Here is a 16,775-nt window from a genome sequence, read left to right as displayed (position 1 = left end):
CCAAGTTCGCAGCAAATAAAGTTAAGTAAACTACAGGTCGATTCAATAACTACCGCTAGGAAAATAAATTGCAATCGGTATGCGTGTTTTCGCATTCATCGCTGTTTTTCTCGAACTCGTCTCTTTTGGGCAACCACGAAGTCATTCGATGTGATTTACATTGGGCTTTGTTTTTTAGGAAATTCTGCGTCGCCCTTATCACCGGTGAAATTTTGCATACCAGCAATCTGATACACGCGGAATCAGCACCATCCAGTTTTTCGATCAGTCGAACCGGTAGATTCTCATCATGAGCTTGCTCGATTAAGTTTTGTATCTAAAAAGAAAATTATTCGTATCTGTTATCTCGTAACTTACAATTTCTGTTTCATTCTTGTATTCGGCGTGACTCACTCTCTCGCTCTTGCTCTCCGTGATAAGTTTAGCTGGATTCCAAGATGAAGCATCAGTCTCGTCTTCCAAACTCCTACCGGCATTTTCTTTCGGAGCTTTCAAGTTAAACAACGAACTTATCTGCAGATCGGAGACTCGCCGTTATTTGATAGTAAAACATCGAGCAATAGACACGTACCATTTGCGCAAGAAATATAACACTGTTCACAGCAATGGCTGTAACTTTCTGCGAATCCAGTCCAAAAAGACGGAAGAACGCGGACATAACGTTAGAAGGACCGAAACTTCCTTGCTCCCTTGTTTTATGATCCTCTCCTTGTTTCTCCTTCTGCTTACCGCCTAAACTTTTTGCAACCAGATCAGCGATATCCTTTGCAGTCTCCAGATAATTGGTCGCATATTCCAAGCCTGTCTTTATCTTGTCGAGAACACCTACGAGTCGAATCAATTAACGGGCTGTTGATTTATCGTGAAGCTTAAGTTTTACCACTAACCATCATCCTCTTGAGGTAAACCGGAGGCACAAAACGCTATAGTGGAAATGCAGAAGGAGGTATACAAAAACTTCTGCATTGTATCACGACTGAAGCTTTTCCTACACTAAGAGTTACATTCGACCTGGTTCTAACGGATGTTAATTACTTGTTTCCACCTTGTTGAATCGTAACGTTCCTGTTCCTAGTTGGTCGCGTGATGACCACGATTGAAACTCTTTTCGCTTTGTCAACCAAGCACGAGAGACGAGATCTCCAGATTCGGAGAACCTCGTTACTTTTTCGAACTAGTACGAAACGAACCTTGTCGATGAAACATCGTTGCCGGCGAAGCATCGTTTAATCGTTCGCGAGACTCGCAACTCAGTTTAAATCGTAAAATACAGTTTAACATGAATACCGGCGTGATACCGTTTCTATTGATATGTCTCTGCTTGAAAGTTACATTGGCAAATCGGACATCGTTTTATACGCAGGAAGTTTATTGTTTGAGCGAACTACCAATGAGTGAATTAATTCAAATAAAGTCCTCGCTCGCGGATGAAGAAGGTAAACTTTTTCGAAACCTTAGAAACACATTCAATTTAAGAAGGTAATTGAAAAATGAAATCAATTAAATAAACTTACGAGCGTAGATGTTGTCGGGGAAGATGTACAAGCCGAAGAGATATCGAGTAGAACATTTTCGTCGTCATTGCCCGTTGCACAGCCTTTGAAAAGAATGAACAAAAAGCCAATGAGACGGTACGAAGATTATCACGAAGAAAAAGGAAAAGACACGAAAATTTCAAAGATATTCCAATTGTCAGTCACAGCGCTTTCGTTTCTTGCTTTCGGTGGCTATCTGCTTACTCTTATAATAACAGCAATTCGTCAAAACGCAATAGGAAACACGGGCAATGGAAACGTTATAGTGCTCTCAGTGAGTTAATCTCTTATTTTAGGCGATTGAGTTACAAAATTGAGAATCAAAGCTGACATATTCTATATACAAAAATGACATTCGAATTTCAGAACCTGCAGGGTTTGCAAAACTATAATCGTCCAAAAAGAAACTCCCTTATGCACGATGCGTCAGAGAACGATTCCGAAATCGAGAAGCTGTACCAGGGAATGATCCTGTTGTCAAAATCTTATACAATGTATAATATTAACTGATGATGCTTTGAATGGATCTAAAAGTAGAAATACAAGACTTACGTTCGCCACTATCGATGGATATCGCTAGACTTTTGCTAGAAAATCACGGATAGTAGAATCTCGGATAGTTAAAAACGTAAGTTTCGTATTCGAGGATCGATCTGATCGATTGACACGAGAATATAAGTGATTCGTGGTAAAAATTTCTGATCGTGATTGACGGACTCAATTAGGGGTTCGCTTATCATGATTCGCCGGACTCTTGAAAATCCTAAAACCTAATAAAATCGAATAGAGGATCACGGTGTGTACATATCCCGAAGAATATTCTTAGCATGTGGGTAGAGGCTGCTTCAAACATGGCTCTTCAAATAAACACCTAAGTGACTGTATACTCCGAAAGTCTGCATGCAAAGATAACCATATGGCTTCCAGAGATATCATCAGCCATACGTCTCTATGCTATTATTCCTGAGACATGTATAACCCGAATAGCGTCTATTTCTGTTTTTTGGAACTTCATTTCTAAAAAGATTACCGATTACGTTCAAAATTTTCGTTCTCGTGATTCCTCGATGTAATCGAATTTATTTAACGATAGCGGTAGGTAACGATTTACAGTAGTACATGTAAAAATTATAATTTCTATAAAAAGATGACCTTAAAGAATTGTAATCTGTATAATAAATTATATCCGAATAAAATGGAATTATATCTAGTTGCAATATCAAAGTGTTTTCTTAATTACATTTTTTTTTCTTAAAGTTATTTTTAAATTTCCCGGTAATTTATCCCGTTTTATGCGTTAAGCGTATTTTATAATATTTATTTGGTGAAACGCATCGAATCGGGAATTCTTCCGAGCAATGCTCCATCGAGTCTGACATCAGACTCATCGTCCTTCAGGGACCAATCTTCTGAGAGCCACGCCTACGCCGACCATGTGGACCAATCCCACGTACGAAATTGCAGCTCGCTCGGATCATTTTTTTTTTAAACCAAATTCCGTTCTGAACATGGCAGGAACTCGTTCACTCGTTCATTCTGATGCACTTCCGTGGAAGTCATTGTTTAGCCTGTAACTATTTTCGTTGACACCAGTGACTGATAATTCGATCATCTTCTGTTTGTAATCGGCGAAGAATCGGATCATTGTCAAAAACACCGTGTCCACTTTTAATCATGACATAAACTTCGTAGTTCGGTGGAGTGTATTTGTGCGTGATTTATTTGGATTACGATTTTAAGTGGAGCATTGTTGGAAAATGTCGTAGTCGTTAAAAGTGTGCGTCGGAAATATTAGGATAATCGGAATCTCGTGCAAGTGAGTTAAAGGGAAAAGACAAAGATGAACGAAGTGAAAACCCGCGTTGTGGATACGAATTGTTCGAAGCAATTGAAGTTCGGAGTAGAACGTATATTGTCGGATGAAATTTCGTCGAAGAAAACAGGTAATAGAACGAAAAACGGCTATCTATCGTGTTCTTCAAATTATTTTCTTTATTTCCATTAGTTGACTCGATTTTCAAAAAAAGTAATCGTTATGAAATGGACATCGTACTGCCTGTTTGACCTGCATGGTCAACTTCTGAATAAATATATATGTTTCGAAAGATGTACTAAGGCCGCTTCCGGTACAATTTTCCACGGTGCGGTGTCCTTGTCCTGGAGGTTGCGTCAGGTGCGAAGCCCTACGAATTTGCCCTCCATTTTCTTACGTTCAAACTGCGATTTCCGGAAACTACGCAAGTACCAACCATGGAAACGGAGTAGTCGAAAATTATACCAGTATTTATCGGCCGGCTCCACTTCGACCTGTTCCCAGAGGTGAGAAATTGAAAAATTTAATCTTTGCTCGTAATATATTCTTTGTTTTATGTATAAACGTATTTCTAATTAAATTAATATAACTATATTGAGCGAATTAATCGATTTAACGTCATCGGTGATCGTTTCGATGCCTTTAACGGAAATCGTCTAAAAACCCTGGCTCATGAAACGAAAGTTGCGTCATTAACAAATGTGACCATATGGACTACTGTCTTGTCTCCGAATACTCGACAGCAAGTAGAGCAAAATATTTACGCGTCAGTGTATTCCCGTGTTTCCTGTTCGTGTTTAAACGACATCTTAAGTGCCACCATTCGTTTATAGTCGATGTAAACAGCGGTTTCGTCGTACTCCTTCTTGGTTAGCTAAAAAGTCGAAAACCTGGACTCCCCTTTGCTTTTCGTTCGTATATCGTTTACATGTGATAAAAATATTGATATAATAAAAGATCACCGAAAACTAAGCAGAAACGGATGTTTCCAAATGATTCAACCGCTTATAATCGACGACTAACAATAGAATAAGTAAGAATTTATCAATAGAAGTTGCACTTTCAAACGATAGCACAAAGTTCCCGAAATAAGTATGACCTTACTAACTGTTAGCCATCCAATTCATGCTGAGGACCGTACCAACCGGAGAGAGAACCACACTGTTTAAACTCGTACACATGTTGTATACTTCTGTAGGGCTGTAAATCAGCCAGAAGTACCCAATCTTGGAGGCCTCTTGTTCGGGATAGGATCTGTTGAAACAGACACCCATCCAGCTAAGACTACCGTTTACAATGTTTACATCATGTCACGTTTCCCTCTAATTTGTAATCTTGCACTAGCGTCCACAGCGACGAATCCTCGGGTCTCTGTTTTATCCAACCAAGCACTTCCCCTTACCGTGTTTGTGTAGGATCTAGAAATATTTCGAGAGCGATTTAAACCTTTAGCTTTTTACGAACTTTTACAGTACCGATATCGTCTGCCTCGACACCGACCAATCAATCAGAGACCAATACCAGAAGAAAAAGATCGTGGTCGAGGGCTGTGTTCAGTTCTTTGCAACGAAAAGGTTTGGAAAGAAGATTTTCTCTGCAAAAATACATCACGAAACCGGACAGGCGGCAACTTGCTGCTACTTTAGGCTTGACGGACGCACAAGTATAACATTAAATTAGCTGCGAACGTAAAGCAATTGGAAAAGTCGAATTCGAACGATGATCTGTTCTTCTCAGGTAAAAGTCTGGTTTCAAAATCGACGAATGAAATGGCGGCACACGAAAGAGAGCGAAAATACTGCTTTGTCGAACTCCGATTCCCAGAAGGAATCGTCTAGGAAATTAGCGAAGGATGATACAAAAAGTGCAACGACTGAAAAGACTGTTTCGGAAGACGAAGAGGATGTGGAGATCGAAGTTGATGTGTGAATTTTACAATGTACATTTACGATGTTTCATATCGTCTAGTTTGTAATCTGTAATGATAAATTTTTATGTTAAATAAAGTTTATACGTAAACAGCTTTATTCCGTTTGTTTGGATTCGACACGTACTTCACCCTGTTCTGACGCCATTTATAAAAACGATATTAACATTTTTTTTGCCGGTTACCAGGACAACTAAGCTGTTATTTCTTTCCTAAAAGAAAATATTAATCGGGGCCTAACAAACTGCGGTTTAAAATGCAACGATTATTACCACGTTTAATGTCGATTTCTCGACAATATTCGGTGATGAAGATGTCGAAACCTCTGGGAGCCAGCGAGAGTCAGAAATGTCTCGATATCGACACTTCCGATCTTCTCTGTAAGTATTTTTGAAGATACTGTCCTCCTTAGGTTATCAATATTTTTCTGCATTTTAGCTGCATCCATGACTCAATCACGAGCAGCTTCTGTCGTCAACGAGTCTTTACGCGCAGATGCGATTCCTCTGCTGGATCAAACGGCCGCAGAAGTTTCAACTACTACGTTCGAGGTGACCACATCGAAGATCGAGTCGCAGATTATCGGTGATAAGACGCCATTGCCATTCGAGGAGATCCCTGGACCGGCGATTTTGAAGATCTGGGAGAAATATTGGAAATACGTGCCGCTCCTCGGTACGCAAGTGCTTTCCAGTCTGCTAATCAACAGATTCACCCAGGGTACGATCTGTTGAAGTACCAATAGGTTGAAATTCGAAGAGACCAGTATTGTTTCTATCTGTACAATTATCGTTAGAGAACTTCAAATGTGATCGTAAGAAATAGTGGACAGAAAACTTTTAAAAGGAAAATTCGATTTGCTCTTCGAATTTCCAATTGCGCGTTCCCTTTGATATCTCGATGAGAGAATAGTTACAGGAATAAAAAAATTCAGACGATGTCACGTAAATCTCGTAAAAGTTTGAAATAGCTTAGTTTCAATCCTGTCTCTGCGAAGATGGGTGATTGTTAAATTTCAAATGAGTCGTTTTCAGGACGACTGACGTGGAATCGCAATGTAACACCCTTAAAATATTTATTCAACGAATACGGTTGTATCGTAAGGATTAACGGACCTCTTTCAGGAGACATTGTCATGATTCACAGGTAACCTTTTCCAAGGTAATAATTTTCGATAGCTCTGCCTTATTACGCTTTTGCTCATTACCCTTGTTCATTAATGTAGACCAGAACACATAGCAGAGGTTCTTAAGCAGGAAGGCGATACGCCTATAAGAAGCGGAATCGATATTCTACAACATTATCGACTGAACTATCGTAAATATCGTCTTGCAGGGCCGTTTTCTATGTAAGTAAATACATGTACCTATCATAAATAATTTGTATACACGTAAAATTTAAATCTGTTGATCAAAAAATTATTCAGGCAAGGTACGGAATGGTTAGAAGTGAGAGAAAAGGTGGAGCAAATATTCGGTCAAATTGCCCCAAGCTTTTTTGGGAAGATCGATACGATTTGCGACGAAGTTATTACTAGGATATACAAAATACGTAACAGACAAAATGAAGTATATACATTACAGTTTATACAATTTGGTAACGTAAACCTTACGATACAACATGATAAATTAATGACGCGAATAGGTGCCTGCTAGTTTCCACGAAGACATGATTCGCTGGGCCATGGAGTGTTTTTACGACGTAACATTTAACAAGCGCCTCGGCTTTTTGGAGTCACCAGGCTACAATCCGACGTCCGAAACGTCAAGAATTATTAACGCCTTGTTAACAGCTCACAAGTACATGAGCCGCTGTGAAACTGGCTTTCAAGTGTGGCGATTTTTCTTGACTCCATTCGCCAAGAAGCTCTTCGAAGCTTGTGACGTGCTCGATAAGTAAGTCGATAACCAAAATTTCACACATGGAATTATTTCCAGGAAATTTCGTCAACGTCTTCTTCAGTGTCATAGGAAAATATGTCCGCCAAGCTCAAAGTAAACTTCGAATTCGCAAATCCCATGCAGAGAAAAGTTTAATGGCTGAGGATAGTTCACCTGTTTTGGAAAAGCTTCTCGTGAACGAAGGTATTCATCCAGACGACATTTGTACGTTGCTGATGGACATGATCATTTTAGGTGTTCAAGCGGTAATGATTAACAGCAGCATAATAGCAGTGACAATTATGTATAGTGAAATTTAACGTTTATTCGATTTCTAGACGGCAAACTCCGAGGCGTTCGTATTATATAATTTGGCGAAGAATCCACGGACTCAAAGAAGACTCTACGATGAAATTACCTCTGTTTTGCCAAATAACGATGCTCCTTTCACGGAAAGAACATTGAAAAATATGCCATATCTGAAAGCTTGCCTTCAAGAAACTTTAAGGTAGTAATTTTCTTAAGAGTACATATCGAGTAGATATCACTATTATATTATCACGATAATGATTTATTTGATTCAAAGACTACACCCTGCTATCCCCTACATCACTAGACTGTTACCAAAAACCATACATCTTCATGGATATACGATACCTAAAGGGGTAAGCGTAATAGCGAAATGTAATTAAATAAGATTATTGCTTCGTTAAGAAATAAATTCTTATAGACATTCGTCATAATGGCAAATCAAATTACTTCGCAACGCGAGGAGAACTTCGAGGATCCGTTAAAATTCCGGCCAGAAAGATGGTTGTCTAATTGTGCAAAAGAAGATACAGACTTCAGCTATTTACCTTTTGGATATGGTGTGAGATCATGTTTAGGGAAAAGTATGGCTGAAATACAAATGATGCTACTGACAGCAAAGGTATTTACTGTTAGGTTTAATTATATTATTGTAATCATTATTAATTGATCGCGTTATTCATATTTCAGCTTGTACGACAATTCAGAGTTGAATATGATTATGCTGACATCAAAAGCAATTTTATGATGGTGAATGTACCCAATAAGCCACTTCGTTTCCGTTTCGTGAATAGATATTAGTCTATACGATAATAATCAAGCACTAGTTACTGCAAAGAACCGCATAGATAGGAATATATTATATTTCTTGTTATTAAATCAACACTTCGAATACAGCGAGGCATAATTTAGACTAAATAACAGTAGTTGTGATTTATCGTACATTTTTATTGGACATTCATTACGTCAATAGAAAAAATAAAATATTGTTAGAAAGGATTTTGGTTTAATTTATTATCTATTCGAGACTGTTTAGACGCGTAATTCGACATTTAATGTTGAGAAAAGGTTAAAAATTTAAAGGCGTACAGAACCTGTGAAATGGATATGAAAAGAAATCTTTTAACAATATTTCTAAATTACAAGATCAAGTTTACCTTAACATAGAATTTGAAAGAGAGGCACTTTGAAGTCCGTACATCTTTACGGACGTTTGTCATTATCTCCATCCATGGAACACCATAAACATTATAGGCAACGTTACGTGCCTATTTCAGATGTACAGGTAATCTTTACGAATTATCCTATAAAATCGTTTCTATAATTTTGCCAGCGTCCTAAGTATATCCTTTTGATCGTAGTGCTCTGAGAATGAAATATAAAACATTATTTAGATGTAACGTCAAATATAAAAATATGCACATCTTGCTCAAAAAAATTTTCCGCAAAGTGGACAACTATGGAAAATGAATTCCCGAAGGAAATAATAAAAAAATTAGACGAAAATAATGAATAATAAATTTATTCCGATGCATAACATTTCTATGGGATAGCAGACCTGTATATCTTCTATCTGTAATAACAAATAGCACCTGCTACTTTATTTTTCCAATTTAGCTCAATCATCAACCAACACTGCTTTACTACGCAACCAATCAAGAACAAAAGTATTAGCTGGCATTACATGAATAAATGGTAGATACTTTACAATTAGATAAACTTCCTTCCACTAGGTTTCTAGATAAGGCAGCTTACTCAATTTTACATTTAAAAATTTTTCCCTAAGACTCATCGTAGAGCTTAATGTTCCGTGATGATTGGAAGCGCGTTACCTTTCCTCTGCGCAACTTTTCTAACGGTTGAAACTAGTGAAATTTAATCAAAGAAATACGCAGATCACAATAATTTACTATGTAACAATTAAATCATTACAAAATTCACAAATGATTGCCAAATATCGTCAACTACTCAATCTTCATCTTGATACATAACAACTCGTAGAGCTGTAAACATAGAAAGCACGTTTGTGATGAACTGAAATATAAAATAGTCGGTACCTAAATTATTACAATGATAAAGATGGCAGTGAAATAAATTAAGAACAATATAAATCATTCGAATACCGAGCAATAATAGTTCAATGAGAAGGCTGGAATGATACACCTGATTCTTAAGATCACCGGAGATTGTGGAATCATCATGAACAATATAAATTTTTGTATCCTCAAAGGCTGTTCATACCATTTAGATTCGTAAACAGCACGCATAGTATTTCCACTCTGATAGAAAAATATACTTAACTGTAATTCTTAATCTGAAGCTACAATACTAAAATTTAAAACTTACTACATCTATTAAGTTGTCAGCTGGCCACGCGCACATGAATACCGCCAACAGCACAGTTACAGATACCGTAACAAATTGAAGTTTCAGAGTAAATGGTTGTCGCTATATGTTCGAATAAATTTTAATAATATTAACCTTTAGAATTGCATATTAATTTGTGTTATTCATTACTCACTCCGATAAAAATGATACCAGCAAATACGCTTTCTACGCCACAGATGCATAGCGTAATCAGAGTTGTATATCGAGCTGTGTTCGCCACTTCTTCTGCGTATCTAAAACCACACGTTTGAAAAATATCCATGATATTTTCTAATACCTTATATTCTCTAAGATATACAGTTTAATCGAGTTCTTTTTCACCGTAGAATCGTTGCATACCTTCTCAGAGTATAATATTTTTTTACGCATTTTATCAACGATTTAACACTCTTAGCGGTACGTATTTCGACCATTAAAATCTCGAAGCGCGCTGCAGCGAAGAGCAACAGTAACGCGCAAAGTATATTAGTGCACAGAAGTGACGAGCACTGCATACCCACGAGCGATTGTTGCAAGAAAATAATGCTCCTCACGGGTTCAGAATCAACTGGGAACGGATATTCTGCATTCGTTGGAAAGGGATCGGGTAAGAAGAACGTTCCGATGGGAACAATTGCACCGCACCAATAGAACCAAGCTGCAGATGCCGCATAGTATATAGCGTACTTGTCCACGTATCGTTGGAAGACCTGTCTCTCGTATGAATTTGCTTCCTTACAGCAAGATTTCATCTCTTCGATTAATCGCTGCAATACGTTATTGGAATCATTAACTTTTGAGACTGCTATTACAGATGAATCTTACCTGATATCGGTCATACTGATTGAAACAGTAGAAGGAATGCAGAAGTACTTGTAAAACAGCAAGTGCCAAAGAAATTGCTTTGCAAAGCATTACTGTATCATAGCGGTGCACATATATTGCATACAACAAAGGACAAAAGAGTAAAAGTGCATTGAGAAATAACGCGGATCTCAAGATTTTGAAGCAAAGTATCTGAAACTTTGTAGCTTTCGATGAAAGCGGCCAACAACAGGATAATCCCAGGATAAATTGAGTAAAAGCTATCGCCGTTTTTGGCGCTACATTTCGAAACATACCGACGCGAACTTAAAGCCGACTATCGTGTCAAGAGATCACAACGTTCTGTCTTCAAGCAGAACGCTTTACTTTGAAATAATTCGCGAGAATTCTAATGAAACTAATAAAGAAATCGTGTAGGGGTAATAGTTCAGTAGCATTCAGTTACTTGCGTATTCTTAGTACGAAAGAAATAAAATATGAAATAATCCCTGTTGCAACACTAATAACAGCCTGAGAGTTTTCTCTCGAATCCCGTTTGAATACGTAATTCTCCTTTACTTGCTTACTGCTGTGGGAGATATCGCATATGGAACAGGCTGCAAATTACTCGACACATTTCGCAGTACGACGTCTAACATAAGTTCGCTATCTGCGAGTATTAGAAGTAATAATTATGCACAAAATGTTTTAACGATGATAGCTCAGGTAATAAAGATCCTTTTCCAAGTAAACAAATAATTGATGTTAAATGATTCGAGAATTTATTAGATGTGTAAGTACACGCAATGAAACGAAAGATATCATTTGTTCAGTTACTCTAGTATCCAATTACGAATAACGCAGTTTCTATAGTGTCCGTATTTATATTTTGAAAGTGGTTTTCATTGAAATAAATATCTGTGTTCATAGAAATTCATAAAATGCCGATGTTAATAGACGATTAGTTATGAAATAGTGTGACATTAGTCGCGATTATCGTTCTTTTTATATGGTCCATATAATATCTCTGATTAATTCTTTCATAATTATGACAATCTAACGCTAACTTAAGGTAACGAAGAGAAATGACACAAAGAGAACTCTGGTGCTGTACGTCTGATGGAAAGTATTAATGTAAATACGTAAATTAGCAGTTCTGCAAAAGATGTGATTCTTGGGAAAAGCTACACGCAATCTTGGCGATAATGAAGGAACACTGAGCGGTTGGCCGTAATTAGCGACCCGTTTGTCGTGTTGTGTGTGGTTCATTGCGACTGAAAGATTGCTGATTACGTCAAGGGGTGACTTTTTCAATATTTACTATTGATGAAACGCACGAACTAGATCCGACTGGTTCTGAAATCTTGCAGCGATCGTATATGAGTATGAACAATTTCTCTAGCTTTGGAAATGTTGTGTGCTGTACGAGTTCCTTCCATTTCAGTGTTACCTCGCGGTCTATTTTTGATTTAAATAAGTATTAAAGCAGGGTGTCTACAGTCGGTTGCGTGAGAACTTCTAGTGCGCGATAGTGAGATTTCCTGTGATTTAGGAATCATCGAAGGTCTTGGTTCGAAGCGCGATAAGTTCAAGGTAGTTCAAACAAAACCTCCAAGCGACATAACGATTATTGCTGGCTGATTATATCGTCTTTCTAGAGTTCTCCAAACAGGTGAATAATTTATCGCGTTGTTACCGAAAAATTCGATCGCTTGTACTGGTTTCGCGCAGGCAGGACCGCAAGTATATACATGAATTTTCTTCAATAATCGATTCGTATATTGTCGTGAGCAGTGCCATTCTTCGTACGAATCCATAAATATTGGCAAATTTATTTTAGAAAATGTGACTTTATTTTATAAGAAGTCGGTATGGGACTGAAATGTGTTTTGAAAATTCCGTGTATTTTCTATCGAGTTTTGCGACTGAGTAGAGCAATTGATACTTATGCACAAAAGAGAGCCCCGACTCCAATTGTTGTGTGTTGAATTCATGTCATGTGTTTTATATTATGTGTTGAATTTTGGATATGCTGTAGAGCGGAGAGTCATAAGTTATATGCATAAGTTATTCGTCCGTGGTGTGAACTGATAGTGGTTCAAAATATATGACAAAAAAGAAAATGGTACTTACTACATTACATTTACTCCAATACAGGTGGTTAAGAGTGAAATTGCTTAAGCATCTTAATTGGATCGTAACAGTGATAAGGCATAGATAGATTAGATATTTTGAGTCACGATCGTCCCACGTCAGAGTATACGACGTCCATCTGATCTAATTCGACCTGTGATTTAGTGAAGGAGGTAAATTCGTCTCCTGAATATTCTAACTATATACGAATATTTGTTACGGATGTTTCTTCTTCGTAATTATCGAGTAAGCATGCGAATTCTACTTTAAATGCGTGACGTTTCAATTTCAAAGACTTCATGCGACCTTCGTGACTAGGAGCCATATTATGTGCTCTTATGTAGAGATAGGGTAGGAAAACACGGAATCTAAGTAAGATAAATAAGTGACTCGGAAGCAAAAGTACGACTTACTGTTTGAAGCAACGATACGACTGGCACGATGAAGAGATATGTGATGCTTCTAGCCAAGCTTACGAATACTACAACTTTACATGGTGTTCACTTGTCGTTGAAGGGGTATTGCGTGGATGTGACGCTCCTAACGCTTCCAACGCAATTGACTCTAAGCGATGGCTCCTGTCCTGAGAGCGGATGTCAATTTTCTTGAACGGTTGACTTCACTTGCTTCATCCGATTCTGTCGTTGTTGGATATCACTTTTTCCGAGTAACCGAATCCTTTGGAGACGATGAGTTCTTCTAAACACAGGTTCGATAGAGTTCTTCTTCCGAGGATGACACTCCTGATGTTACCGACTTCAGTGATGTGATCTTCAATTTCTTCCAGACTGATGCTTTCTTCTTGGTACCGACATACGGTTCGAAGAACCATATGGAATCGAGCGTAAGGATTCCCATTTGATTAAGAGGTTTAACCAACATTGTTTCCTCTTGTGATGTGTAGTTGCAAGAGAGATTAATTACTATTGATTGATTGTGATTTTTATATATGTGTATATAGCTGTGCAGAGATCGCGATGCTGTTACGATATTTAAAACGTTTCGCGACGTGTGAAGCGATTTACGGAGAGATAGCAATTTGACTTGCCTTTTCTGAGATATAACTGTACTTCTGACGAAAATGTGCTGCTTCAGTATTCTTAATACCTCGTATCCTCCCTTCCATTGCACGTTGTGCCCTTGGAAAGGCCGTCGAGATTCGGTGTTATGTGCGAGTATCCAGGAAGTGGAACATGCAACCTTGAGGAATATTCGAAAGGGTTCGGCTTATATCACGGAAACCATTAGATTGACCGTCGTATGACCGTTTGAAAATTCCAAGGTTTATGACAGAGTCTCAGTTATTAAGCACCGGAAAAGTGGCGTGAACAAGTTAAAAGCGTATAGCACATCCGTTGAATTACTCACGCACCATTTGAGTGCTGCCACACAGGTGGTCGAAACACTAAACTTCTACTTCTCAAAGATAGCAACTGTTCAATGCATGTCATTGTTTCTATCAAATAGAAGACCCGTATGTTTCCTATTTGTAATAACAAATTGCATCTGCTACTCTATTTCTCAAACTTAGCTCAATCATCAACTCACACTGCTCTAGAATGCACCTCTTCAAGAACAAAATTCCTATGTGGTATTATTTTATACGAGGAAGCGGTAGGTACCTTACAGTTAAATAAATTTTCTTTCACTAGATTTTTAAATCAGACAGCTTACTAAATTTTTGTTCATTGCTTCAAATTTTTTCCGTAAGACTTATCGTAGAGCTTAATGCACCAAGGATTCGAAACGCGTTCTTTCGCTTATGCAACTTTTTTAACAGTTGTACTAGTGAAATTTAATCAACAAAATCAGCAAAACACGTGAAACAATTTACTGCATGACAATTAAGTCATTACATAATTTACAAAATTCAAACGACTGCTAAATATCGTCAAGTATTGCATCTTCATCTTGAAACATGACAACTCGTAGAGCCGTAAACATAGAAAGCACGTTTGTGATGAACTGAAATATCAAATAGTTGGTACCTAAATTATTACAATGATAAAGATGGCAGTGAAATAAATTAAGAACAATATAAATCATTCGAATACCGAGCAATAATAGTTCAATGAGAAAGCTGGAATGATACACCTGATTCTCAAGATCACCGGAGATTGTGGAATCATCATGAACAATATAAATTTTTGTATCCTCAAAGGCTGTTCATACCATTTAGATTCGTAAACCGTTCGCATGGTACTTTCACTCTGGTGGAAAAATACACTTAGCTGTAATTCTTAATCTGAAGCTACAATACTAAAATTTAAAACTTACTACATCTATTAAATTGTCTGCTGGCCACGCGCACATGAATACCGCCAACAGCACAGTTATAGATACGGTAACGAATTGAAGTTTCACAGCAAATGGTTGTCGCTATTTGTTCGAGCAGATTTTAATCATTTTTATTGTAATTGCATATTAATTTGTGTTATTCATTACTCACTCCGATAAAAATGATACCAGCAAATACGCTTTCTACGCCACAGATGCATAGCGTAATCAGAGTTGTATATCGAGCTGTGTTCGCCACTTCTTCTGCGTATCTAAAACCACAGGTTTGAAAAATATCCATGATATTTTCTAATACCTTATATTCTCTAAGATATACAGTTTAATCAAGTTCTTTTTCACCGCAGAGTCGGTGCATACCTTTTCAGAGTGTAATACTTTTTTACGCATTTTATCAATGATTTAACACTGTTAACGGTACGTATTTCGGTCATTAAAATCTCGAAGCGCGCTGCAGCGAAGAGCAATAGTAACGCGCAAAGTATATTGGTACACAGAAGTGACGCGCATTGCATACCGACGAGCGATTGTTGCAGGAAAATAATGCTCCTCACGGGTTCAAAATCAACTGGGAACGGATATTCTGCATTTGTTGGGAAGGGATCAGATATGAAGAACGTTCCGATGAGAATAATAGATGGGCTCCAATAAAACCAAACTGCAGATGCTGCGTAGTATATGGCGTACTTGTCCACGTATCGTTGGAAGATTTGTCTTTCGTACGAATTTCCTTTCTCGCAACAAGATTTCATCTCTTCGATTAATCGCTGCAGTACGTTATTTGGATCACTAAATTTTGAGATGACTATTAAAGACGAATTTTACCTGATATCGATCGTGTTGACTGAAGGAGTAGGTGGAATGCAGAGGTACATGTACAACAGCAAGTGCCAAAGAAACTGATTTACAAAACATTGCTGTATCCTCACGGTGCATGTATATTGCGTATAGCAAAGGACAAAAGAGTAAAAGTGAGTTGAGAAATAACACGGATCTCAAAATTTTGAAACAAAGTATCTGAGACTTGGTAGCTGTCGATGGAAGCGGCCAACAACAAGACAATCCCAGGATAAATTGAGTAAAAGTTATCGCCGTTTCTGGCGTCACATTTCGAAACATACCGCCGTAAAGTTAAAGCCAACTACCGTGTCAAAATATCACAACGTTCTGTCTTCAAGCAGAACGCTTTGGTTTGAAATAATTCTTAAGAATTGTAATGAAACTAATAATGAAATCATATAGAGGTAATGATTCGGTTGTATACAGTTACGCGAGTATTCTTATTACGAGTGAAATAAAATATGAAAGAATCCCTATTGCAGCACTAATAACAGCCTGAGAGTTTTCTTTTGAATTCCGCTTTATTACGTAATTCTCCCATGTGTGGTTGCTACTGTGGGAGACATCGCATATGGAACAGCCAGCAAATTACTGGATACATTTCGTAGTACAATGTGTAACATAAGTTTACTATCTGCGAATATTAGAAATAATAATTGTACACAAAATGTCTGAACGATAATAGCGGTAATAGGTAATAAAGTTGCCTGTCCAAGTAAACAAATAATTGATGTTACGTTATTCTCGAAGTGTTATCGCTGTTACATGTGGAGGTATTATGAATTAAATGAAAGGTATTGTTTGCAAGTTACTATAGCACAAGCATTGAGGTTGTACCTATGGAGGGATCTTGACCATATACCAGACATAAG

At 37.6% G+C, this 16,775-nt stretch overlaps 7 protein-coding genes across 7 annotated transcripts in view; 4 read left to right on the top strand and 3 right to left on the bottom strand.

Moving 5' to 3' along the window:
- LOC132906073 (uncharacterized protein PF3D7_1120000) overlaps positions 1–16,775 on the top strand; it is a 53,928-nt gene that overhangs the window by 15,129 nt on the left and 22,024 nt on the right. The window lies entirely within an intron of this gene.
- On the bottom strand, positions 6–841 carry LOC132906108 (uncharacterized; the record flags this gene model as incomplete). Its single annotated transcript, XM_060957976.1, has 3 exons — positions 6–316; positions 394–513; positions 572–841. Coding segments are annotated over 3 exons (651 nt in total), but the record flags the coding sequence as incomplete, so codon positions are not given.
- On the top strand, positions 840–2,759 carry LOC132906079 (uncharacterized). Its single transcript, XM_060957949.1, has 3 exons — positions 840–1,436; positions 1,523–1,809; positions 1,902–2,759. Exons 1-3 carry the CDS (start codon positions 1,280–1,282, stop codon positions 2,043–2,045), a joined length of 588 nt encoding a protein of 195 aa, XP_060813932.1. The 5' UTR covers positions 840–1,279; the 3' UTR covers positions 2,046–2,759.
- LOC132905884 (H2.0-like homeobox protein) lies at positions 2,832–5,369 on the top strand. Its single transcript, XM_060957606.1, has 4 exons — positions 2,832–3,478; positions 3,642–3,854; positions 4,821–5,011; positions 5,086–5,369. The coding sequence occupies exons 1-4, from the start codon at positions 3,376–3,378 to the stop codon at positions 5,275–5,277; spliced, it is 699 nt and encodes a 232-aa protein (XP_060813589.1). The 5' UTR covers positions 2,832–3,375; the 3' UTR covers positions 5,278–5,369.
- On the top strand, positions 5,505–8,463 carry LOC132905885 (probable cytochrome P450 12a5, mitochondrial). Its single transcript, XM_060957607.1, is given in 11 exon segments — positions 5,505–5,665; positions 5,667–5,995; positions 6,310–6,421; positions 6,501–6,623; positions 6,702–6,843; positions 6,920–7,170; positions 7,238–7,421; positions 7,494–7,663; positions 7,742–7,820; positions 7,886–8,086; positions 8,155–8,463. Coding segments are annotated over 11 exon segments (1,836 nt in total). The 5' UTR covers positions 5,505–5,531; the 3' UTR covers positions 8,266–8,463.
- On the bottom strand, positions 9,400–11,450 carry LOC132905883 (uncharacterized). The gene is made up of 6 exons (XM_060957605.1): positions 10,657–11,450; positions 10,192–10,598; positions 9,986–10,085; positions 9,811–9,912; positions 9,588–9,743; positions 9,400–9,498 (listed from the first exon to the last, which is right to left on the bottom strand). The coding sequence occupies exons 1-6, from the start codon at positions 10,948–10,950 to the stop codon at positions 9,433–9,435; spliced, it is 1,125 nt and encodes a 374-aa protein (XP_060813588.1). The 5' UTR covers positions 10,951–11,450; the 3' UTR covers positions 9,400–9,432.
- LOC132906074 (odorant receptor 49b-like) lies at positions 14,586–16,463 on the bottom strand. The gene is made up of 6 exons (XM_060957943.1): positions 15,889–16,463; positions 15,424–15,830; positions 15,218–15,317; positions 15,046–15,147; positions 14,823–14,978; positions 14,586–14,733 (listed from the first exon to the last, which is right to left on the bottom strand). The coding sequence occupies exons 1-6, from the start codon at positions 16,180–16,182 to the stop codon at positions 14,650–14,652; spliced, it is 1,143 nt and encodes a 380-aa protein (XP_060813926.1). The 5' UTR covers positions 16,183–16,463; the 3' UTR covers positions 14,586–14,649.

This window comes from Bombus pascuorum, chromosome 4 (genome assembly GCF_905332965.1).
Source record: "Bombus pascuorum chromosome 4, iyBomPasc1.1, whole genome shotgun sequence".
Lineage (NCBI taxonomy): Eukaryota > Metazoa > Arthropoda > Insecta > Hymenoptera > Apidae > Bombus > Bombus pascuorum.
The sequence above is the reverse complement of the archived record's forward strand: the minus strand, read 5'-3'. Positions and strand labels throughout refer to the sequence as shown.

Bases quoted from the DNA above. Each gene is read 5' to 3' on its own strand.
- LOC132905884 (XM_060957606.1), top strand. From the start codon at position 3,376: ATGAACGAAGTGAAAACCCGCGTTGTGGATACGAATTGTTCGAAGCAA. The intron at 3,855-4,820 runs GTGAGAAATTGA...GAACTTTTACAG, and splicing joins ACTTCGACCTGTTCCCAGAG to TACCGATATCGTCTGCCTCG. The intron at 5,012-5,085 runs GTATAACATTAA...TGTTCTTCTCAG, and splicing joins TAGGCTTGACGGACGCACAA to GTAAAAGTCTGGTTTCAAAA.
- LOC132906074 (XM_060957943.1), bottom strand. From the start codon at position 16,182: ATGTTTCGAAATGTGACGCCAGAAACGGCGATAACTTTTACTCAATTT. The intron at 15,148-15,217 runs GTGAGTAATGAA...TCGAACAAATAG, and splicing joins CTGGTATCATTTTTATCGGA to CGACAACCATTTGCTGTGAA. The intron at 14,979-15,045 runs GTAAGTTTTAAA...TTTTTCCACCAG, and splicing joins CAGACAATTTAATAGATGTA to AGTGAAAGTACCATGCGAAC.
- LOC132905883 (XM_060957605.1), bottom strand. From the start codon at position 10,950: ATGTTTCGAAATGTAGCGCCAAAAACGGCGATAGCTTTTACTCAATTT. The intron at 9,913-9,985 runs GTGAGTAATGAA...TCGAACATATAG, and splicing joins CTGGTATCATTTTTATCGGA to CGACAACCATTTACTCTGAA. The intron at 9,499-9,587 runs GTATTCGAATGA...TTTATATTTCAG, and splicing joins CATTGAACTATTATTGCTCG to TTCATCACAAACGTGCTTTC.
- LOC132906079 (XM_060957949.1), top strand. From the start codon at position 1,280: ATGAATACCGGCGTGATACCGTTTCTATTGATATGTCTCTGCTTGAAA. The intron at 1,437-1,522 runs GTAAACTTTTTC...TTACGAGCGTAG, and splicing joins CTCGCTCGCGGATGAAGAAG to ATGTTGTCGGGGAAGATGTA. The intron at 1,810-1,901 runs GTGAGTTAATCT...TTCGAATTTCAG, and splicing joins GAAACGTTATAGTGCTCTCA to AACCTGCAGGGTTTGCAAAA.